This window comes from Haemorhous mexicanus, chromosome 4 (assembly GCF_027477595.1).
Source record: "Haemorhous mexicanus isolate bHaeMex1 chromosome 4, bHaeMex1.pri, whole genome shotgun sequence".
NCBI classification, from domain to species: Eukaryota; Metazoa; Chordata; class Aves; order Passeriformes; family Fringillidae; genus Haemorhous; species Haemorhous mexicanus.
In genome coordinates this window covers 59,047,538-59,072,370 of record NC_082344.1, presented here as the reverse complement: position 1 = coordinate 59,072,370, position 24,833 = coordinate 59,047,538, and the positions used below count along the sequence as shown (strand labels likewise).

The 24,833-nt window shown below is 35.7% G+C and overlaps 1 protein-coding gene across 3 annotated transcripts in view; it reads left to right on the top strand.

Moving 5' to 3' along the window:
* The window catches only part of RBPJ (recombination signal binding protein for immunoglobulin kappa J region), a 55,636-nt gene extending 32,905 nt beyond the window's left edge, over positions 1–22,731 (top strand). For all 3 annotated transcript variants that reach the window (XM_059845051.1, XM_059845052.1, XM_059845050.1), the window contains exons 3-11: positions 2,827–2,922; positions 8,347–8,512; positions 9,675–9,849; positions 11,361–11,498; positions 11,717–11,829; positions 13,920–14,060; positions 16,717–16,872; positions 17,662–17,765; positions 18,564–22,731. In XM_059845051.1, the coding sequence (XP_059701034.1) occupies positions 2,827–2,922; positions 8,347–8,512; positions 9,675–9,849; positions 11,361–11,498; positions 11,717–11,829; positions 13,920–14,060; positions 16,717–16,872; positions 17,662–17,765; positions 18,564–18,879 (1,405 nt within the window). In that variant the 3' untranslated portion in view covers positions 18,880–22,731. The remainder of the gene's footprint in view (positions 1–2,826; positions 2,923–8,346; positions 8,513–9,674; positions 9,850–11,360; positions 11,499–11,716; positions 11,830–13,919; positions 14,061–16,716; positions 16,873–17,661; positions 17,766–18,563) is intronic.
* The last annotated feature ends 2,102 nt before the right edge of the window (positions 22,732–24,833 follow it).

The following is a 24,833-nucleotide window of genomic DNA, read 5'->3' as shown; positions in this document are numbered from 1 at the left end:
TGTTAAGAAGTCACCTTCTATTTTTGAACTGCTTTAACACAGTCTGTGCAAATATTTATTATTCTCTGCCACAGACTGTGCCGATTATAATTAGCTTCTGGCTTTAAAATCCACTGTTTGCTTGAAAGCAAAAAAGGAGGTGCCATTTGTTTTTATAGTTTTGTTTGGTGATAGAGGAAGCCTCTTGTCGCCCTGATAGCCTCTGTTTTGAATGAAATAATACCTTATGTTAGCACATGATGAGAGGGAATGTTTACATTTTGTGTTGTGAATATCTGTCTCACTGCATTTCTGGATAAGCTTTAGGTTAGCTTGTCATCATTAAACTTCATTTCAATGCAAAATTGACCTGTACTGACTTAAAAGTATTTGAACAAACATGGCGATTTCTTGTTGGCCTCGCAGTCTTCAGGGATATTTGAAGATATTCTGTTTTAAGTAATGAACTGCTTTCCATCTTTAGTAGTAACATCTATACTACAACCCTGAAGTTATTAATAGAATTAAAAAGAAAAAATGAACAAAAATAGAATGTATCTTCTATGTTTCAAAAAGAGCAACAAAAAAAAAGAAATGACTATGCAATGAGATATTGAGACTATGCAATATCTCTATTTACTATAGTTACTCTAAATACCATGCGCAGGATTTTAGCTACTAGGTATGCTCGTTGCTCTTTCCTGAGTCCAGGGTGGGTGTTTGAGAAGGGCCAGCTATCCTTTAAAGCAGCAGTTTGAAAACGTTTCCTAGGATGATAGAGGTTGGAGACAAACAACCTAACTTTCCTCTGAAGAGTAAACTGATGAAACAGAGCAACTGTCACCCAGATTTTTAAGATTGACTTGTTTATGTAATGCCAATAATGTGTTTGTAAACCCTTAAAAGCATTTAGTTCAATTATTGGAAAATTGCTGTGGGTTTTTTGTTTAAAGCCTGTCTGGTTTGACTAATAATCTCCATCAGAACGAACTATTCTGTTCATACTATGCTCATTAGTTTTAGATGTAAACTGTAGTAATACTACCTTCATGAAGAGTTTCAGCATTGAATAATGAAAAATGTCACATAGTATATCAGTGGGAGGGGTTGGAGGGGGAACATGCCTTATTCTCACAGGAGCTTGGATTGTACAAATCCACGTAGAAACAGACCAATTGAAAGCACAAATTTTCTTCCTCATACAATGCTAAATAAAGATTAGATAGCACCAAGCAGTTTTCTGTGTGAGTTGCTGGGTTTGAAAGTAGTCAAGTTTACTAGTAGTCAAGTCAAAAGTTTTTAATACGACAGATGTTCTTAATTTAGTATGAGAGTACTCTTAATAGAATAATTGAAATTGTCAGAATAAAAGTTTTTAAACAACTGAAATACAGCTAATATATATCATAATGAAATGTATAATAATAATTTCACAGTGAATTACGTTTTGGGGTTTAAAATATACTCTTAAAAAATGGCTGTAAATTAGTAAGTCTGTGGGCTTTGAAATAGTTCTTCCAGCTGTACTGTCATGGATAAACATCAGTTTTACCAATGTCAAGTGTAAATCAAGATCCAGTTAGTCCAAATTTAAAACCGCAATTCAAGTCTATTCTCTGTTCTTATATCCTGGTATTTACACAGAAAATCAACTCACTAATCGCTAGACATTAATCATGTCTTATGCAGGCATGACAAACACAAGAATTTGCAAAACATCATTAGCATAGCTGAGTTGTCATTGTCCAACCCAGCCCTGGCTCAATCTACTTGCTTTTCTCTATGAAACTGTGTGGGGATTTCGTTTGGAAAAGGTCTGGTCAATAAAATACTGCTTGCTATCTTCCATGATTTTTTTCACTAGAAATGTTTGTTTTTCCAGATCTGTCCTAAGGGAACTCAATAGTTGGCACAGTTCACAGAAAAAAGACAAAAATCCCAACAACCGAACAAAAAATCCTTCTTATGTAGGGTTTTATCTTTTCATATAAATTCCTGATAAATTCATAATTTATTTCTCTGGTAGATGACTTTGAAGATGAGTGCATTGGTGGGCTTTGAACCCACAAAAGCTCCTTCAGGAACTGGTGTTCCTGCCAGCACTCCGGCACAGCTGATCCCTAGGGTGTTGAATTTGGCATGCTGCTTAATGAACAGTTAGATTATTATACAGAAGAGTAACTGGCTGTTATTGTTCTCGCTTCTCTCAAGGAATTGTTGTTGGTGTGTTTGAGGTAATTACAGCATTTATATAACATCTGTAATTACAGCAGTGATGAACAATAAAACTTTTTTTAGATTTTTTTTTTACCTGATTGTATGCAGAAAGGAGATCTTTTCTCTAGAAAACTAGGTGAAACAATATGCTGAAGAATTTAATTTTTTCTTAGTATCTTCAAAACAAAAAAAAAAACTTGTATAGAAATATTGCACTGAGTTGGTTAAAAGCTTAGACAAATTGTCCTTATCATGAGATATTAAATAGGTCATGAAGAAAATATGTAGCTAATGAAATGTGTCCTAATTTGTGGCATGGTGCCTAATGAAATAGGACTCTAAACATGGTGTAATTACTAGCATTGGTATGATTTTACATCACAAGAAATTTTTTTTTCTGGAAAATGCAGTAATTGTAGATGATCACAGACCCCATATTGCTAGTTTTGTGCAGTTACTTATTTTTCCTGTATAATTGTCTTAAACAGTGAGCAAACACATCTTGGCCCTGTTAATGATGGCCTTTTTGGAATTTCAGGTTCTGGGTTTTTTTTCCCTAAAGTTGTCTTTGTTTTGTTGTAAACAAAACCAAAAGAACTTTCAAAGCTTATATTGTGTTTTGATTTTTAGGGAAGCAATGCGAAATTACCTGAAGGAGCGAGGTGACCAAACAGTGCTAATACTCCATGCGAAGGTTGCGCAGAAATCATATGGAAATGAAAAAAGGTAACTTTTTATGCTGTACTGAGTCTGTCTGCAGCTGGGAGCTAAGGAAACTACACTGTGTAGTTGGGTGCATAGCCCTTTGCAGAATTCCTCAGATTGCTCTGCAGTCTGAAGAAACATAAAATGCTTCCTCCTAAATAATGTAGTTATGTAACAAGTACTGCAAACCTATAGCATTCAATGGAATGCTGCCAGTTTCTACCAAAAGGTTCCCTATCTATGGGCTAAGCTTTTCTTCCATTGCTTAAAATTGTTCTCATTTTAAACCTTCCATTTTAATGTTGGACTAAATGAGGTGATCAACAGTGAATACTTGTAGAGGAGTTTTTCTCTGAATAATTTCACATTAATATGAAAGGAAAATTGCTGGCCTTAGTAAGATAAGTTTCTGAATCACGTCTGTAGTAAGTTTAAAAAGAATGATAGGTCAATCATGACTGTATTTATGATAAAAGGTAACGCGATAAACATTTCCTTGCAAAAATCAATACAGTACATGTTACAATTACAGGTACTTTTCTAAGGGACAGAATCTGCAGGAATATGTGAGAATGAATGCTTTTTCGGCAAAGGTGCTTTTCCTGCAGTCTCCTCTTGCAGTCTTCACTGTGTGATGGTTTTTTTGCATGACTAGTAGAAGCAAATAGGATGCTCCTTCATATGTGGCTTTCTAGACCTAACAGTTGCATTTGTTCATGCAGATTATCTCTGATTCATCTGTTTAAGAATGGAAGCATGTCAAATGACTGTAGAAAACTTGAGAGCTTTATAAAAGAAGATCAGGAATGAAAATAGTTGGTTGTTGGTTATCATATAGTATGGTGCTGAAATGATTGCCGTTGTGGTATGGGTATGAAATAAAGGTGTTGAGTGAAATGAAGTGAGGAAGACTCCACAACCTCTCTGGTCAACCTGTTCCATGTGCAGCCACCAAAAGTTCATCCTTGTGTTCAAGCAGAACTTCAGTGCATCAGTTTCTGCCTGTTCCCTCTTGTCCTATACATACTGTGGTTTCATTTTTTCAGTTTAAATATTTTGGTTGTTCTTAAGCTGTAATGTACCATGTAGACTGTCTCTAATATTGTTCTGCTAGTTCCCAGACTGTCAGCATCAGTAATGATGTCCCATTGTTATCAGCATAAAGGAAAGTGCCTGTTACTAAATCCTTGGATCCATGTGTGCCCTAAGGTACATAGTAAAACTGAATGATGAATTATTATATTCCTGTTTCTTCTTTTGTTTTTCTCATGAGTTTTTAAATTGTTTCTGCTTTATTTATTGTAAACTGTGGCCTTTGTTTCTTCATATTTCTGGAGTAGACAAATTAGTAAAGTTTTAATGCTGCTTTATGCAACTCGACAGTCAAGTTTTCATCATTTTTACATTCACCATTCCTGAAGTAAGTTGGTTTGCATATATCTTAGAAAGAAACTTATTTTATACTCATTTTTGTAGACAAATTTCCTGTTTCCCCTGGGATTTCATTGTAGCATAGATATCATCTGGTTAATTTTTGGACCTAAAGAATAACTTACTTTGCATTACTTTTCTAATGAGGAATTCAAGTTACAAAAGTAATTATTTCTTATATTTGACATCTCTTTCAAGTAAATATAGAACTTAAACCTAGACAAACTTCCACCTCTTGTTCCAATCTTTATTTAAGCCTTACTTGTTGCAAAGTCATGGAAAATGCTTGCCATTAGCAAACTTTGGACATCATAATTAAAGGGTTAGCACAATAACTACTTTTCAGTGTTTTGATGAGGGTTACTAGGTGGTGAAATACTCTGTTAAAAGCTTACTGTAGATGGTGCAGATCTCATGTAGCTTGGCCTGTTTTAAATAGGCATCACAATAACACTATTCCAGGTGCATGGATGCAGACTTTCTAGGCTAATTTGAGAGTTCTTGGTACTTCTAAGAACAGGAATGAAAGGAGTTGACTTTTTTGAGTTGACCCTTCATACAAGCCTTGCACTTCACAAAGTTAATGGTTTTTAGCTTAGCAAAGAAGCCAGGAGGTAAGAAGCCCAGGTTGGGCTTAAGTTAAATTTAAGACTTTGTGCCTGATGTTTACAGTTGGATGACTGTCACCTTCCAAAGGCATTCAGCTGATGGAGGCCCAGGTGCTGTTTAGTCCTGCTGAGTGTTTGGTATTTGGTTTGCACTTCTTGTGTTGTGTTTCATATTTACCATTGACTGAGACTTGTCTCCCCAAAGTCTGAGCAGTGTGAACATACAGCAGTTTAGAGGACTGAAGTGTCTTGGATTCTAAGGCGTAGTTCAAGGCTGCAAGCCAGATAGGGATTTTGATTGTGGTGTTTGGAGTTAAACATGATCGCTGCTGATTAGCATGAGAACGCTGTAGCTGCATCTTGTTTTACAGCTGTTAGTGAAGGAGCGCCTGTAATTTCTAATCAAGTACTTCCTTTCTCTGAACTGAGTGTGCCTATCCTCTGGATAAAATTTGTTATTGAGAGCATAGCTTTTTCATAGGCTTACCCCATAGCTCCACTATGTCCTTAGCACTGTAGTACCTAATGATTTTTCATTGTTTGTTGTCACATTGAGTTCTTTACTGGATGTTGTTAGTTCTTTAATCTCCTATGAAGAAAGATTGCTGAGCAGTTTCATACGTAGAACAATATGGGTAATTGACAAACACTTGGAATTTACCAACAAATACTTTACCAACAAAAAGGAGCAACTTCCCTTCTAAAGTCACTCTGGATATAAAATAACTAGCTAGTAGAAGCATCTGAATTCTCCTGAAGGCAAGGACTTCTGTAAGATGAACACAGAGATGACTTGGATGATTTGAAAAAGCAAACCTTTGTGACAGAGCCTGTGGTTTGAGGAGAGCATTGAGTGCATCAGAACTAGGTAGAAATTACACAAGCAGATCTTATTTCTCTTTAAGCCCTTGCTTCCTAGCAAGTTCAGTTGGAGTGGCTTCTCTACTTGAAGTACCACATTTTCTCCGTATTGATTGACTTGAATTGACTGAAGGAATACTGTTCTCTCTTTTGATGTTTATCTGATTTAATGCAATGTTTTCGAAGTTCAAACCTGGTTCATGTTTTCTGTATTGGATATTCATAGCATAGTCATAGCTAATTTCTTCTGTGCATGAGTTTGCGGAATAGTAAATATGAAGTTAAAAGACCCAAGCCTGTAGCTGTCTATGCTTGAAAGCTGAGTAAGAGGTAGATACATAGGAAAGCCCATTCAAATTGAGTGTCCAGACTCTTTCTTCATGTTCGTAGTTTTAACCAAACTTAAAATTTTATCAGCTTTAAAAGTTTCTTTGTTGAGTAAGTTTTCAAAGATGTTCCTCTGCATTCTAATTTTAAGAGTGCTTTTTGTTGTGGTTTGTTTTCTCTTCATCAGTGGGTTACACCTTGTTTCTTACAGGTCTTTATTGCCATCTAGTGGCTGTACTTATCCGAAGGACTTGGTTTAGAATAAAGCTGAAATGAGAAAGGGTATGAAAAAAGTAGGGACTTTCTTGTGTTCTAACCTGTAAGATAAATACAAAAGAGTACATAAGGAAAGAAGGTAAATGTGTCATGTTATTTATGGTGTACTATTATTTGGAATAGAAGGGATTTGTTGGATTTTTGGTTTGGTTTTGTTTGGTGGAGGTTTTTTTTACCAAAGCATTGCTCTGTTAATAAAGGTTGACACTAATTTTTAATCCATGCATAACTTCTTCATCAGGAATAGTTTACAGATGATGACAACAATACTTTTGAAAGAGGTTCATAAATCTTTCATCTGTATATTTGTTGGTATAACACCTGCTTTGCTCTGTTGTAAATAGAACAATTGCAAATGAAAAATTTTGACTGCAGATTTATAGTCAAAAAAGAAAGTTTGAGGAGTTTTTTGCAGACAGTGAATTTTTATTCATTTTCATAACCACTAAGACTTTTTAAATAGCAGTAAGACTTAAAATATGGTGATTTGTTTCTCTGACAGAGAATATACATTATTTGTGTCCATTAATCAAAAATACTACAAATACTTGCATTTATTTATATGTATTCTTAATATGTGTATTTAATTTTATGGTATTATTAACAGGGCTTTGGCTTCATCTGTTAAGAATTCTGTAACTTAAAAAACCAATTTATATCTGTTAAATATATGTGATCATGCTGGAAAAAAAGAATCCTGAATAGGTGATATAAATAGGAATTTTACACTAGGTTTTCATACTAAAGCTAGCATTAATGGTGTTTAATAGAAATAAGAATCATTTAGGATTAAAAAGACCTTTCAGATCATCAAGTCCAGCTGGTTACCTGGCACTGACCTCTCTTGCCCAGGACTCCCATAGATGCTTCAGCAACTGAATAATTTTGTCCCCTGGTCATTTTCCATGACTTGGGGCCCACAGTTCAGTTTACTCCCCTGCCCTGACATCTGCCCACCAGCACAACTGGCTGCTGCCCCAGCATGGAGTCTGCTCCCCCTGCCTGGCATTCAGATGTCCTAAGTCCCATTTAAAAAAAAAGAAAAAAAAAATAAAGAAAAGAAAAGGCCAGAAAACCCTCACCTGTAAGGTAGAAGTCATTGCTGGGTTGCAGAAGTGCCAAGTTATAACAGTACTCTCCGAACTGAAGTAAATAAAATAATTAGAAACTTTTTCATGTTTCCCTCCTTTACATGCCTCCTTAGCTACCTCACAACTGGATGTACTCATTCCACTTTATCTTTGATCATAGTGAAATGATGATAAAAACACAGCAGCTTGTTTGCTGACTAAAACCAAACTTTTCAGGATTTGGGCGTTAACAATTTGCAGAAACTTCAGGACATGTGCATTGTATTGTAATGCTGAATGTAATTTTGAACATAGTGCTATATGATTAGAGTCAGTGCTGCTGAAAACTAGGCCTTGTTTTTTATACTTACTGATGAAGATATAAAATTATCTATTCCATTTAAAAACTGGGGAGAGATTTATGTGTGGACAGAATGAACTCCCTTCTTGCATATGACAAAACTCTCAACATGTAGGAATTGTAGTCAGCAGTTGTCCATTAAATTAGTTTGTGGAACTGTATTTTATGTATTAATTGCTCCATCATGTTAAGCACCTGCAAAAGACTATAATAACTTCTGAGGCCTTTTTTCCTTTCTTTCAGAATCTCTTTGTAAGGTATTTTATAGAGATGCAGACTGTTACGTGAAATATATTGAACTGATTGAACTGAAAAGATTTTCAGTGTAATCACTACATTACTGCTGACTTTCCTTACGCCTTTTTTTTTTTTTTTTCCATTTTAGAAAACCTTCAAGACAAGGTATAAACTGTATAAACTCAAGTACAAAGTGTGAATGTGAAAGCATTGGGTACACATCAGTTTATCTGGAAAACTGTGTGTAATTCCATAATGTGTTCTTTGTTTTCAGGTTCTTTTGTCCTCCTCCATGTGTGTATCTCATGGGCAGTGGATGGAAGAAAAAAAAAGAGCAAATGGAGCGGGATGGTTGCACTGAGCAGGAGTCACAACCTTGCGCCTTTATTGGAATAGGAAACAGTGACCAAGAAATGCAGCAGCTGAACTTGGAAGGAAAGGTAGAAAAACTGCAATAAACCACTAAGATAACTAACTGCAAAGGATATTATAACTATATGGTGCATATTTCAAGGAATGCCCTTTCTTATTTTTGGATCGTTTTCTTTCTAGGTATTGCATAGTGGTTTAAAAAAAAAATCCCTCAAAGTATTCAGGACAATTGAATAGTTGGTTTTGTCTCCTAGGGTCATAGCAGGGTACTAACATTTAATTTGTAGGTTGTTGATGCAGACTCAGTAAACTGTTAGGTTATTTGGTAGGCATTAGTGACTAACTAAAACATGTTTTTTGGCCAAAATCTCTGTCCTGCTCCTTGGCTTTTATGAGTGGATAATCTCGTCAAGGAAATATCAAAACATCTGCTTAAAGTAGACTTTAAGTCCCTTTGCCTAAAAATACAATTGAAGTAGCATCTTAAAAATTTAGTAAGTTATTTTTACAGTGGTGTGAATTGCTTACTAGATTTTTTTTTAAGGTATCTGTGATGACTTAAACAGTTGGAGTAGAACTAGCAGCATAAGTGTTCCTGGTTGTTACCTGGTTGTTTTATTAAGCAGCATTTTATAGCTACCTGATATGTCCAGCACAGTCTTACCAGAAATGCTTAATATATTCAAAATAGGAAAAGAATAAAGAATAATTGAGATTATTCTTCTTCATAAAAAATCTTTATGAGATTTTTTTTTTCAATTCTGTTGTTACCTCACATAAACACTTAGCCAAAAGTAACTTCCTTGTGTTTCAAAACCCAATCATTTCCCATCCTTTCAAGAAAAGTTTAGCTCAATACATTTTCTGTACAGATGGTCCCTTGTGCATGCCCAGTGCAGGGTCTGTACAGCCCTAATCAAACAATAATTTTTAGTAGTGCTCTTGACCCCTCACAGGTGGCTTTGACGCAGTTATGATCTCCAGTCGTCTCTTCTAGTCCTGGTAAGGGTCTTTGGAATGATAATAGATTAATGAGGTTGGGTGCAACACTTCACAAAGCTAAACAGTAGTCATAAAAGAAATGCATAGGGAAGAGATGGAAAAAACAGGTTCTCATCTGTTTTAGAAACTATTGCATCAATTTTCCTATTTCATTCATAGTTAAGTATGCGTAATTTCTTAAACTAGGTTGGCTTCAAAGAGTAAACCACAGTATGTTTTCACCTACAGAATTATTGCACTGCCAAAACATTATACATATCAGACTCAGACAAGAGAAAGCACTTCATGTTATCAGTAAAAATGTTCTATGGCAATAGTGATGACATCGGTGTGTTCCTCAGTAAACGGATCAAAGTCATCTCCAAACCCTCTAAAAAGAAACAGTCACTGAAAAATGCAGACTGTAAGTATTTATCTGTTTTTTCTTTATTTAGCAATTAATTTTGTTTCATGCTACTTTTTTGTTATATATTCTAAGGTCTGACTACAAGGGAAATACATTGAAATTTTCAACTCCAGGTTTTTTGCTGCATTTCAGAACTGTACACTTTAGTGTATTTTAAAATATTCCAATATAGATAGGTTACCCTGTTGAGTTTTATGCAGTCTTGATTAATTATTTAGTAAATATAAAAGGCCCACCCAAACCCACATGTTTTCTGAGGAATGAATTTGGGTAGACAAGTGTTCTACCTCAGCTTTCTAAGCTTTTGGATGTCTTTAATTGCCATGATCTGGTGCTTAGAATGTTTTGATCAGTATCAAAGAGATTGTTTTCAGATTGTGATGAGTAGCATCATGTTATCCAAGCTGCACTTTGTCACATCACAGTCACCTTCTTGCTGTCCCATACCATTTTCATGTTGTTCTTATTTTTGTTTTGCATGGTTCCTTTTAAGTAGTCATTTAAGAAATCTGTGTGGTGATACTTCACCCAGATTTATTTGCTTACTGTGTTTTTCAACTAACGGTATCTCTGGTGCTAATGTATAATTGGGAATGTTTTTGCTTTTCCTCCACCTTTTTTTTGTCTGCATACCACTGGAGCACCTCAAGAGATACCCTTTTTTTTTTGTTTGTTTTTCTCTCTCTCTTCACTAGTGCTTTAAAAGGCTCTTCCATCTGTGTTGGGCTGGAACCCATTCACCTATGGAATGTGGATCTCGGGGCCGCTAGCTTGGCACATGACTAAAGGCAATCTGTTGCTGTGCAGTTCACGCCCGGGGGCTCAGAGTATGCACTGTTGAATTTGTGTTCAGACAGATAGTTTTGATGGACAGTGAATATGAACCAAGCATTCTTCAATAGTCAATATGAACCAAGTAGAACAACATGCCAGTTCTGATGGCAAAATTTTAGTTGCTGGGGTTTTTTTTTTAGCGGAGCAAACTTTACATTTCTATCTTTTGAATTATAAATAAGTTCAGATCTGGGAATGTTCCAAGTTGCATGGTTATAATTTGACATAGTCACATCTGTCTTCCTTTCAATTGCTTGTGATTTTTAAGAATACTGTGTCTTTATATTTCAAATATTCTTCAAATGATTGCTGAAAGTTGTCTTAAGTACTTCACAAGGGCAAGCTAAAGCTTCTGCTTAAATCAGTTGCTGGAGAACCATGAGCAGAAGGAGTTTTTAGCTGGCAAGCACTAGCCCATTTGGCTAAGCACAGAATTGTGTGAGCTAACATGCCTTTGGAGAACAGCCACTGTGTATGTTATTGCACTCGTAATTTTATGTCTATTTTTGGTCTGTCACAAATAGAAATGTTTTCTAAATTTCCCAATATTTGATAATTATGTCTTGATTTCAAGTGTTCTTCAGTTTATTTTATGTTATTTGTGGCTTTTTGATATTTTTCTATGTAATAATGAAGTAATTTTATAATCTCAAGTCTGTATGTGTTCCTTGCAGTATGTATTGCATCAGGGACAAAAGTGGCACTATTTAATAGACTTCGATCCCAAACAGTTAGCACCAGATATTTGCACGTAGAAGGTGGTAATTTCCATGCCAGTTCACAACAGTGGGGAGCATTTTACATTCACCTGTGTAAGTAAAAGCAAATCTCTGTATTTTTCTTCACTTTCTTTCCTTCATCCTCACAAAAAAAACCATCCTGCATTTTTTCCTCCATATTAATTGCCCATATGCCTACTTGTTTTGTTACTGAGTGTATATTTGATGTAATAATGTGATATTAAATGTTTGTTGCATCAAGAAAAATCGTGATTAAAACAAGTAATTCTGAAAACTCCTGTTTCATGCAGTGGATGATGACGAATCAGAAGGAGAAGAATTCACAGTGAGAGATGGCTACATTCATTATGGGCAGACTGTCAAACTTGTATGCTCAGTTACTGGCATGGCACTCCCAAGACTGGTACAGTTTCATTTCTGCAATGCTGTAATTAATTTATAGATGGCAGTTTAGTGTAATTCCATAGTTGGGTTTGCAGTGTTCACAGGTTTTGGTCTTGTGTGTTGCCTTTGGGTAATACATGTTTTTTGTGGAAAATCACATTTATTTTATTTAAAGCATATTTTTGTATCTGCAGATTATTTCTGTAAACAAAGAACAACTTGTAAGATAAGATAGGGAATTTTTCAGAATTTAAGACTGCCAAAATAGGTTAATCTGTCTATTTTAAAAACAGTATTGTAGCTTTCTCTGTTCTGAAATGCTTCAAATATTGATATTGAATAGATGAATAAAATATTTTCAGCCAGTGGGACTCTTCCATGTGTGGAGTTCCAGCACAGCTTTAAAAATGCTTGACTGATTTGAATCTAAAAGCACTCTGTGTACTCCTGAGGATATTTTATACCAGTAACAGCTCGCAAAAACCATTTTTTCATATTTATTAATACTATCTGTTTTAAATCTGAGACATGGGAATTGCCTTTGGAATAACCAGTTAAGGTTTGTGAACCAAATAAAATATTGCTTCTGGATACACAGTACTGGGTTTTGTAAATAAAGTTAAGTATAATTATAGATTTTTTTTTTCCCTGTTTTATGCATTTAATCCCAGCCTAAGTGGAATTTCATGTGGATAATAATCAATAGTGCTTCATAGGGGATCTTCTGTGAAACTGTGGTTTGTGAGCTCATTACGAGTTTTGTACAAGGCTCTGCTAATTCCAGTTTAGGTAGAAGCAATCTTTAGAATGCACCAATATAAAAACAGACTTCCTGCAATCAGGCTTTTGTTCCCCTTTCCAGACTAATTTTGCTGGGACTGTCATGTCAATTTCTCTCCCAATACTTAGCTAAAGGATAATAGCCTGCTCAGTGTAAATGGTACAAAATGAAAATTTTGTTTGACAGTAAAAGCAGTTACACTGGTTACACTACAGATATGGTTCAAGCACAGGAAATTCAGTAAGGGGATGTCACCTTTTTGTGGGCTTCATGTTAATACTTTTTTATTGATGAAATGAGATGCCATCATTTATTATTCCAGAAACCTTATTTGTAAGTAGAAACAGATTAAAGCAAATTAGGCTAAAAGTTCCTGTTTTGTTTGCCATGGGGAACATGTGTCATCCTGCTTACAGGACTGATGGAAGGTGATAAAAATAAAAGATAACTTGCAGATATTTTATCAGCAAATGCAAAGAATTTAGAAGAAAAAAATTAACCTTTAAATTTATTTTACTAATAATATTCTCTGTTATAATTAGATATTGCAAAGGACAATTGGGTTTCTGATTGTCAGCCTAGAAATATTCAGGCACTTTGGCTGCTGCATCTGGTAGTGTTGCATAAAGCATTGAACTTCTTTCTAGGAGTTGAGTTAAAATTACGAGCTACAGATTTTCACTATCTAAGGGAATAGCTCTTGATTTTAGAAATTAATTGACAAAAGAGATCTGAATTAAGTCAGCGGATATTTTTTCACTGCACTACCAAATGTAAGGAACAGTTGTTTGCAGCTGTCTTTAAGTAATATTTAATTACCAACTACTGATAAGATATGTTATGATTATTGTTTCCAAAACTCTACTTAAGGACATCTCAATACCTTTAGTTAATTCTTATTTTAATTCTTCTCCTTCAGCAACCAGTTTGCCACAGAATGTTGTTGATCCTATCAGTGGTGAAAGCTTCTGTAGAAACATATTAATTACTAAAAATAATAATAATAATTGAAGATAACTATATAATCAATAACTGCTCTTTTACACCAGCAAATGAAACAAAAGTAGGTTTTGCTGAAGCTTCAATTTTTTTCCCCTCTCCTTCAGCAAAAATAGATAAAATATATGTACCTGCTGCACATTGAAGTACTGAGTGTCACTTCAATGTTGTGTTCATGTTTCAAAAGCATTAAGAATTACTAATCTAGTTTTGATATCAAAATGAGAGGCATAGAAATGTTACAAAAATTACTTTTCCTTTACTGACTGTATATACGTAATAAAGTATAGAAATTGTTCTAAGTATGTATGTACAATTTTCATTCACAGATAATTCGAAAAGTAGATAAACAAACGGCATTATTGGATGCAGATGATCCAGTATCACAGCTCCATAAATGTGCATTTTACCTTAAAGACACTGAGAGAATGTATTTGTGCCTTTCCCAGGAGAGAATAATCCAATTTCAAGTAAGTTGTTCAAAACTATTTCAATAGACAAATGTAGTTGCAAAGTTTTCTCAAGTATCCCCAAAATATCAATGAATGCCATTTTTGCAGTATGTTTTGAATGTGAGTCTAATACTTTGTTTTGAAAAGAGAGGACAGAAAACAACAAATTGTTATCTGTGCCTTTCCAAATCTGTTTTTCTTTCCTCATAATCTTCTTCTATGTCTGTCTGGAAAATGAATTCTCATTTGTCCAGTGGAGAAAAAGGAAATACATTAGAAACTTGTGCATGTAGTCATGATACTTAACATGTTGCCATGTGCCAGTGGAGCTGTGCCACTTAATTTGTGTGTCCCTTTCTAGGTTATGGCAAATAGGAAGTGATACAGTTGATAATAGTCTTATTACATGATGAACTCAGCAGACCTGCCATGCGTTGCTCTTGGCTAAGACTGTAAACAGACAGCTGTGGCAGTTGCCCACAGTAACTTGAAAAGCCACAGAAATTTGATTTGCCTGCAAAGAATAGAACTATCTCAGAAATACTTTTCCTCCAGCAGGTGGAGAAAAACATTGGGTTTTAGGCTCTTGTGTGTTAGCGTGCTTGTAGCACTTTCACATGGTAATTCCTGCCAGACCAAGGACCCTGAGAGTAGCTCAGCTGGTCAGAGCATGGTGCTGAAAACAGCAAGGTGGTGGGTTCAGTCCCTGAACATACTTAGTCTTTACTTGAGTTGGACTTGGTGACCCTTGTGGGTCACTTCCAACTCATAATATTCTGTGACTCTGAAAACTTTGACTGAGTTCAGGACTATCTAAGTATTGCAATTTTCTATAAATATTTTGGGGTCAGCTCAAATAACAAAGGGTGTTGAGAGATAATGCTATGTTCCACGAAGATGGCCATGCTTGGCAGAGATTCAGGACTTCCTTAGAACAGCTGTACCTTCTTGGGTAAGAAAAGTAGAGGTAGGAAATTAGAAGCTAACATTGAAGATGTCCCTTAACTTAAGGGAAGGGACAGGAAGGCTTGGTAAAGAGTCATTTCAATTCTGTCCTGAACGGGGACAATGGAATGATAATATGAGAAGCTTTGTTACTATTTCAGCAAATGTTCATGACCTGTACATGAGTACTAAACATGATGTTAAGGCATTTTAATCTTCCAGTACCACCTGTTGAGAAAAGTTAGTTAAAAAATAAAAGAGAGGGTGAGAAATGTCCTTGGAGCCTGATTTGGAAGTGACAAGGAAGAATGCTTCTCTAAAACAGGATTTTGAAACCTTTTAAAGATTTCTGTAACAGACAGAGTAACATGTTACTGAAATGATTCTTGATGTAACAGGATTTTGAGAACAAATTCTGTAGCATTTGCCTTCCACATCATGGACTTAAGAAATGTAAGAAATGTGAAAAAAGTCAGTCAAGGTTCTTTTACGTGGTTGTTCATTCTTTCCCATCCATGTATTTATTTGTCATGATTCAAAGTATATCATTCCATGCCAACAAGAATTGCAATCAGCCTGTAGGAATGGTGTCATGCTTCAAAATAGTATACAGCAGTTCCTATAGAATGGCTCCTCTTTTGAAGTTGGGCTAGTAATTCAGAAGCTACTGTGTATGTTACTGATGCAAGTTTCATTTGGGCATCTTGAGTTTGGAGAGATCTGTAGTTGACTATTCATGTCACACACTTCCCTTGCCAGCTGTTTTCAGTGCTTTTTATATGATCATACCAGAATGAGGAGTCCACATGAAAATGCAGCTTTGGTTTTTAACACCTAATATGGACAATTCATGCTAATTGAAGTTTATCTGCCACTTTGAAGAGTGAAGGTTATGATTACCTACCAATATATCCTTAAAGTTTAATGGAGGGAAATAGAATCTAGGTATTAGAAATTTTTGTCCCATTTTTTCTGTATTTAACCTATACACAATTTTCTTATGGGTTGCTAGGTGGTGAAATTGTTCAGAGAGGCTTCTGTTGCCATAAAAAAAAAAAAATTGTCTGTGTTTTTTTTACGTATCTACCTATCTGTGTATACTAACGTAGTAGTATTTAGAGGGAGGTACTAGATGACCTTTGAGGTCCCTTCCAGTGCAAGCCATTCTGTGATTCCATTATTCTAATTTGTAAGGCTGTTGCTTCAGCTTCTCTCCTATGTCTTTGCACAAATGCTGCAATACAAGCTTGTGTTTTCCATCATTTTGTGGAGGGTGAGGAACTCTAAAAAGAAAAAAAAAACTTGAGCAGATAAAAATTATAACTAATGAAAAGTATTCCCCTTCACTCTGTAGCTGTTTGAAACATTTTGCCTTAATAAGAGATCTGTTTTAAAGCAGCTACTTCCAGTTGCTGTAGTATTTTTGTTAATGCCTATTGAATAACATTACAACTTTGAAAGTTGAACTAAAATAAAACTCCAACATAAGGTTGAAGAGGTGACAGTGTTCTAGGTGAGAGTTATGGTGTTCTCTAGTAGTTTTTCTGAAATGTGAAGAGGGTTTCCCTCAGGTTTCCTCTAAATGAGGGTTTCCTCATTTTTAGAGGAAAACATAAGGAAGCATATTTTTGAAATAACAGGCATTGTTACTGGCTTGAGTTGGTTTTTAGGTCTGTGACTTGACAAACATCTCTACAGATCAAATTTGAAACTTTCCTTTCTCTCTAAGGCCACTCCATGCCCAAAAGAACCAAATAAAGAAATGATTAATGATGGAGCTTCTTGGACAATCATTAGCACAGACAAAGCAGAATACACATTTTATGAGGGGATGGGTCCAGTCCATGCTCCAGTGACACCTGTGCCTGTTGTGGAAAGTCTTCAAGTAAGTTAGTAGTTTGTTTTAGTAAACCGTTTTTTTTGTAAGATTATTTTTGTCATGCTCATTTAACCTTAATGGTATCCTTGTGAAATACTGTAAGAAAGCAGTCTTAATAGCTTTATAAATAATAAAATTACTTTGTTGTAATAAGTTTTCTTTCTTACATTTCAGAATACATGAGCCTATCCATCACAGAAATAATACTAATATTGTATTTTAGAATTTTAATATTGTATTAATACAATTAATACAATTAATTACAATATTTATATTACTGTAATTTAATATTGTATAATTTTATTTCTGAAACTACCATGGTAGTGATATCCTTAGGTCTTCTGTTTGATTATTTAGAAATTGGTTTTGGCTCTTGCCAATTATAGATCAAAGAGAACCTTACTAAAAACAAACCCAGCATTTGTCAGAGAAAAAACTTAAAGCTCCCCTGACACCTTCTCTGAAAGATTTTATTCTCTGTTTTCAAAGCCTTATTGACATCTATTCTAAATGACCCTTATCAAAACTTGAAAATTCCTTCATAGTATCAAATTAATTGGCAGTATCTTTTAGATGTGTTACTTCTTCAGTTGGGTAGATTGTGTTTGTGTTTTGGTTTTGTCCAGCTGATAAAAACAGCACTGTTAAAGTTCTTAGCTTCATGTGAAGGTTTTGTTTGTGAATTTTTTTGGTTGGTGGGTTTTCTTGTTTTTTCTGAGGGGAGAGTGTTTATTGTTAATAATACATATTTGGGGGGGGATTTTCTTGTTCTTTTTCTATTTGCTCCGTTTCCAGTTGAATGGTGGCGGGGATGTAGCAATGTTGGAACTTACAGGACAGAACTTCACTCCAAATTTACGTGTCTGGTTTGGGGATGTGGAAGCTGAAACCATGTACAGGTACAATATTTTCTATTACCTCTATGGTGTTTGTGTTTTACTGGGTGCTTTGAAGAGTGTATACTTGTGTACACACTCAAGTGTACACTTTTCAGCACTGCAGAAAGGGGTCTGGTAGTGTTGGTTGCCAGAGGCTCAGGATGAGTTAGCAATGTGCTCTGGCAGCAGGGAGGCCAGACTGCATCCAGCTGGTCAAAAGATGTGTCTGTCCCACTGCAGTCAGCACTGGTGCAGCCTCACCACAGCACTGCGTGCAGTTCTGGGCTCCCCATTAAGAAGGATGTTCAGGTACATGAACATGTCCAGAGAAGGGCGGCAAAGATGGTGATTGTCCCTGGAAAGCCCAGGGAGTTGCAGCTGAGGACTTTGGGCTTGTCTGGTTTAGAGAAAAGGAGGCTGAGAGGTGACCTCATTGCTCTGTGCAGCTTCCTGAGGAGGTAGAAATAGAGAGGGAGCTGCTGAGCTCTGCTTCCTTCTGTCATGTGCCAGGACATGGGAATGGTTTAAAGCTGCCCCAGGGAAGATTTAGACTGGACATTGGGCAGCATTTCTTTACTGACAGGGTAGTCAGACACTAGAACAGGCTTCCTAGAAAGGCGGTTGATGCCCCAAGCCTCTCTGTGTTTAACCAAATAAAGGGAATGGGGCTTTAACAATATGATTGTAACTTTTGGTCAGCCCTGAAGTGGTTGGTGTGTGCACTAGTTGAATATTGTAGGTCCCCTTCCGACAGAGCTGTTCTATTGAATTTTTTTAAACTTAAGTACATTGTACTCAGTTGACTCTCCTGTTTTTCAGATGTGCAGAGAGCATGCTTTGTGTTGTTCCAGACATTTCTGCGTTTCGAGAGGGTTGGAGGTGGGTCCGACAGCCAGTCCAAGTTCCAGTAACTTTGGTCCGTAACGATGGCATAATTTACTCCACCAGCCTTACCTTTACATACACACCGGAGCCAGGGCCACGGCCACACTGCAGTGCTGCTGGAGCAATCCTCAGAGCCAACTCAAGCCTCATGGCCTCCAGTGAAACAAACACAAACAGTGAGGGAAGTTACACAAGCGTCAGCACAAACCCCACCAATGTCACATCATCTACGGCAACTGTAGTTTCCTAACTACTGTTGTTTGTCTGGACTTTAATTGACTTTTTGTGCTACATTCAAGAGAACTGAACAATTTTTGTGGTTTCATGGGAAAACACTTTTCCATTTTAGGTGATATGATTTCAACCTTGTTACCTGCAAGTGCTGATCTTAAAAACAGAAGCCACAATAAAAAAAAAGAAAAAACCAACATCCGAAACATAAGAACTTTATTGAAAATCTATTTTTCAGCTGTGGTTTTTTTAGTGGGCAAGAAACAAAAATGTGGCTGGGATACATGTTGAGCAAACTAGAAAACATGAACACAACATAGTTTTTATGGACCAAGGAACTTGTATAAGCTTTAGTATAAAAGGTACATTTTCACCATACCTTTTTTGTATCACAACATATAGTACACTTTTGTTACCAAATAGTTTATATTTTTTTTTCCTCTGAGCTTTTGCTCTGAAGTATATTCAGGTTCCAAGCCTGACCATGCTTGTATAATCTAATTACCATACTCTTCCAGTTTAAAAAAAAAATATATATTTTTGGTCTGTGGCTGGAACTGTTCCTTTTTTTAAACTGAAGTCTTGTGACTTTTTATGAACTGAAATTGTTTTTATTTCAGCAAGTAGAACCTTGTAAAGGCCAGCATATTTTTTTTAAGATTATATGAAGTCTGTGCAAAAGCTTTAAAAAATGCCTCTGCCTTGCCTGCAATACATGCAATGTATGTTAACTTTAGTGCTCTGTTTTCAGTCATTGTTAATAGTTATTTCTGTTTTTCTTTTTAAATATGTATTTATAGTGATAATTCATGAGGTTCTAACATTACATGAGTTTTTTTCCTAAAAGTGGCATCTCAAGCAGTCATATTAATGATTGTTCATGTCACAGGCATATGTTGGTGTTTTTGAAGGGTTGTTACTGGGTTACTCCCCCTCTTCCTTGCTCAGTCATATTACATCTGAAAATGTTTCAGGATCTGTTCAGGTTTTTCTAATCTTGTACATAATTTGTATTAAGTGTAAGTTAAATGTTTTATTTCAAAAGTGGAATGTTCCCAATAACTTCATTTGGCAGCATGTCTTCTGTCTTGTTGGCATGAAACTAAAGTACCATGAGAAGTATGTGCTACAAATGGGATTGGTAGGTGATGCCCTTCATCACTTGAGAATCACAACAAGCATGTTTTTCTTCATACTGTTCAGTAAATTAGGCCAGACTTTTGTGTAACACTTGTATTGAGAACGTGCTTTCATTGTGAAGTGATCATACAGTAATAACTAGAAGTAAATTTTATTACTTAGAAATGGGCAAATAGAAAATCATAAAAGCACTATGAAGATGTCAACTCCTCCCATCCTTGTTTCCTGTGGGTTTCCCTTTCCCTGCCAACAGCTTGTGCAACATTCAAGTCTTCTCTCCAGCATAAATTCAAGGCTCATTTGCACTTTGACTTTGTTGGTTGTTGCATTTGTTTTTCATTTTGACTTTACCATGTTTTGTCCCTCCTTGTAGACCTGCCTGCTTCATTTGTATTTGACCGTATACCCCAGTAGTTCATTTGTAGTCACAGAGCTAGGCATAGACTTGTAGGACAAGTTCTGACAGTGTGATCTTCCTCTTTAAAAGCCAAAATTTCATGGTGTGTTCAGCCTTTTCTGTACCCTGAAGCAAAAGTCACAACTGCTGTGTAAATGTGAACCTGTGGTTTCCTACAGTGCATTGCTTACAAGCTTAGCTGTTGACCATTTTTTATTTCTGACCACTGATTCCAGTTTCAACACCCACCACCATTTTAAAGCATCGTCTCTGCACCATATTTGTGTACTCTGACGCTCCATTCTACCTGTGTGCTTTAGTGCTCCGTTGTATGTGTGAAAACAATGTGTTTAAAGGAAGAAATTGGTTATAAAACATATTTAGCAACAAGTAAAATCAATGCCACTGTCCTCCTGAAATGTGCTTGTATTCTACCACAGGCCTTCATACTCGTTACTCTGTATTGCAGAACGTGTTCCCGTGACGTAGTCACAATGCTGGTTCCTAGCACTAGTGAATGCTGCCTCACCTCATCTCCATTTCAGTGACCAAGGGCAGGATTCATTGTGGCCTTATCTCTGTTTTAAACTGTTTACTGGCATTTACTTGCAAATCTGTTTACCTTTGTATGTGCTGTAAAATTTTGGGTTATTGTGTTGTGGCAGGAATTGTTTCACAGTGTTTTTGTTAGAAGCACATAAATATCTTACAGTACAGCTTAGTTCAAGAGCCACAGATTTTCATCACTCATTAGACTGAGAATTAAAATAAGCAAGATACATATATCAGATTTAGAGGGTATTCAAGAAACCATGATAGACACACAGCAGGCAAACCATAACAAGCCTTTTAACCTTCAAGAGACTATTTAAAATAGCTTTTCAGAACTTGACACGTGCTTTTATACTCATTATTTTAAATTTTTTTACATATAAATGCAATACTTTTTATATTCAGTTTCTTTAAGTGCGGTAATTTTGCCCAATAGATATAATATCCCTTGACTTGTAAAGATTTATCTTAATATCTGCTGTTCTACACACTACAGCCAAGTGGGTGAAAAAAGAGCCTATTCTGCTTACAATACCATTTTAAACCCCGTTTTTTCATTTGGCTTGTGGCTCTCTTGTTGCCAGTAGTTATTCTGTAGTACAGAAATGGTCTTCCAGGTCCTTACTGTTGTTAATACGTCCAGTTGTTCAGATATATTATCTTCCTGAACTTTTTTTCTGTGGGGTGATATTGTTACATATATTGGCCTTGTGAGCTGTTAACAATTTTCATGATATTAACAATATCTCAAGATTTTGATAAAACTACTTATAAAATGTTTCACTATGAAACTCTTATAACTGTTCAAGTCTAGCTGTTAAGTCTGCTGTTAATTCTATATACATAGAAATTGAGTCTGTGTTCAGAATGTTGTTATAGTTCCAACTATAGGAAGAAGAAGCAAAGTGAGTGCTCTAATTTAGCTATGCCTTTTCTTGTTTTCTGTTGCTTGGAACTGCGTTTCAGAATTCAACACTAGCGTAGTCTTTAATAATCTGCTGCTGATGTTTTTCCTAATTATTTGCCCCAAGGGCATCCCACAACTATGTTAATAATGGTATTCTGTCCTTGTTTTCATTGCACAGACTTAAAAAATCAGAATGGTTACCTGAAAAGACATTGACTCAAGACATAAATTGATGAATTCCCCATATAGAAAATATTAATGCCTAGTGAATCAAATTATCTATTGGAAGTAAGCTACCCACTTGTGGATTAAATGACTCCATAGAGATGTCCATCTTGAAACTAAGATGCTCTTCAATTATCAACCATATTATTTACTTTCTTTCAAAAGCAGCTGTGTTTATGAGTACTGAACAAATGTGTATACTTTCCTGTGCCAGACTTTTGACTTTGTTTTCAAGCACTGTACTGTGGGATTGAGTGGCAGCTTTGTTAGAAAAAGAAGTATATTAGGGTTTCTACTTAACCCTTTTAGGACTGAACAATTTCTTCCCTTTAGAAGCTGTAAAATAAATAAGCAGTTCTAACTTCGTAAACATTCTGTCTGTGTTCAGCACTGCATTTGCCCCATCTGGAGGTGCTATGCTAATGTCATTTTTTAAAATCCTGTAGCATGTGTATACATTCAGTCTTAAAAGGGTTATTTTTACAAACTGTGCACCTGTAAAGTTTCTTAGCAATAAAGGTAGAAAAACAAGCAAGTTTTTACCATAATTTTGTAGAATTAATTGCTCAGTTCCATATTTCATCAAGAGAATCCCTGCAATATGGGCAGTTTTGAGGATTAAATAAAAGTGAAATGTAAACCACATAAAAGTGTTCTTGTCAAGTGTACTCTGTGTGTGTATGTGCATAAACTGTCGGGTTTCATTTTTTCTACAAGGCTAAAGATAAAATGCCATGTTACTGTTGCTGTGACAGACGTAATTGAACATCTGTATGATGATACAAAAGTACTTATGGTTTGAACAGGTGTTGAAACTTGTCACATTTTGTTGGTTTTTTTTCAATGTTGACCAAGCAATATGGGTTTGATTTTTGTTTGTTTCATTTGTTTTGGGTTTTTTTTCCCCCCAAATGAACAGTGAGGTCATCTATGGAACCAGAACAGCACAAAAGAAGACCAACCCTGGGAGTGAGAACTCATCAGTACTTGTGAGGCTGTGCGCACTGGACTCCACTTAAATGGGATATGGAATGTCCACCCAAAAGTCTAAATCGGTTTCATTTTTGCTTGTATTATTGCTGAAGTTAGATAAGAAACTGTTTTTTAATAATGTGTAAAAAAAGTTTCACTTTTTTATATAATTTATTAAATAAGAAAAAATGAACTGTGTTTAATTGTTTAACTTTAGCAACTTCATATTTGCAACTAGTGCACCTGACTCCTTTTAATCTTATTCTTAGTTGCAGAATGTCTAACATTTCATTCAGTTTGTTGATAGCTAGAGCCAGAAATTCAGTAAATTAACTTATTTCTTGTTTTGACAGAATATTAGGGCTGTCAGGCGCAGCTAGAAATTATGCACTCTCAAGTTGCAAGCATGAGTGACACAGTCACTTCAAGAAAATTTTTTAGATGGGAAGTGGACATGGCAGAGAGAGAATATAGAATAGCAGAAGCCTGCCAGTACTAACTAGTTTTGTATTAAACTGATTGAAGAACTACAAGTTTACCTGTAAGAGTGAGAAGGGGCTAAAAGTGGTTCTTTAGTAGAAAAGCCAAGAACAACAACAAAAAAAATCACTGGCTTTAAGAAGGATTACAGATACTTTTATTGATATGTCTGCAAGTTGTTTGCCATTAAGATGTATAAAATAGTCAGAAACTCAACAGTTGCAGAACTTCTGTTTTTTTGAAACAGATATTATGAACATTATTCTCAAAAATGTTTCCAAGACCCTTCAGTCTTTTTCTGAAATGATAAATTGATTCTTTTGGAACAGAGTAGAAATTAGATCTGAGGTTTTTGCAAAGAGAATGGTCACTTGCTAAATTTTAATGTTGGTGTCATTGGGAGAAACTGCATGGGATGGTGCTGGTCTTAGATGAACAACTGTGGATAGGAAAAAAATCTCTTTAGCTAAGCCTTGGCAATTAGCTATATAGGTAGTCTCAATAATAAATCCTAGTCGGATTCAGAGAAGAAGATTAAAAGGAGAGTAGTATGAAATACCTGGGCTAGAGGAAATTATTCATTTAGTGTTTGCATGTAACATGTTCCATTTCAGAACATTCAGATCTACTGAACTCAGTCAAGCGGTTGGCCTTTCACAGGGCCCTGTTTAGGATGGAGTTGCATGGTCCTGAGCAGGGTGGAAAAAACTGAGTGTTTCTGTAAAGGATATTTATTTCTGATATCCAGTAGTACAAGCTCAGTGTTAGATCAAAAGCATGAGGTGTTATAGCCCATATTACTTAAAAATACTTCTGTTTTGAATATAGACTTTAATGACATATGCTAAAGTGAGAGAAGTTGAGAAAGTCTTGATTCTTTGTAGAAGCAAACTTGCAAGTTAACTACTGTCTGAGAAAGATTTAATCAATCTTTTGAACTTGACATCTTTCAGGTTCTGCATCTCCTTTTGAGCATGAAAAGGGATGGTTAAAAGTTGGATATTGTCTGTTCTGTGTGCTATTGCCTTTGTGTTCTGGTTTGAGTTCCCTTATTTTTCATGTGTACTTTTCCAGATCCTTAATTATGTTTGTTTTTCTCAGAATGTGTAAATTTTGCTGCATAATTTAGGAGAGGAGTTGGTTTTAAGTAAGGTGAACTCCAACTTTTGTGGCTACACACTGCCATCTCTTGGTTTTGTTTCTATTGCTGTACTGTGGGGTGGGGAGAAAGAAATGTTTGTTCTTTGACCTGCTTGTAGATACATGGAGTGGAAGGATCTACAGACCTGGCCCTAAAGAT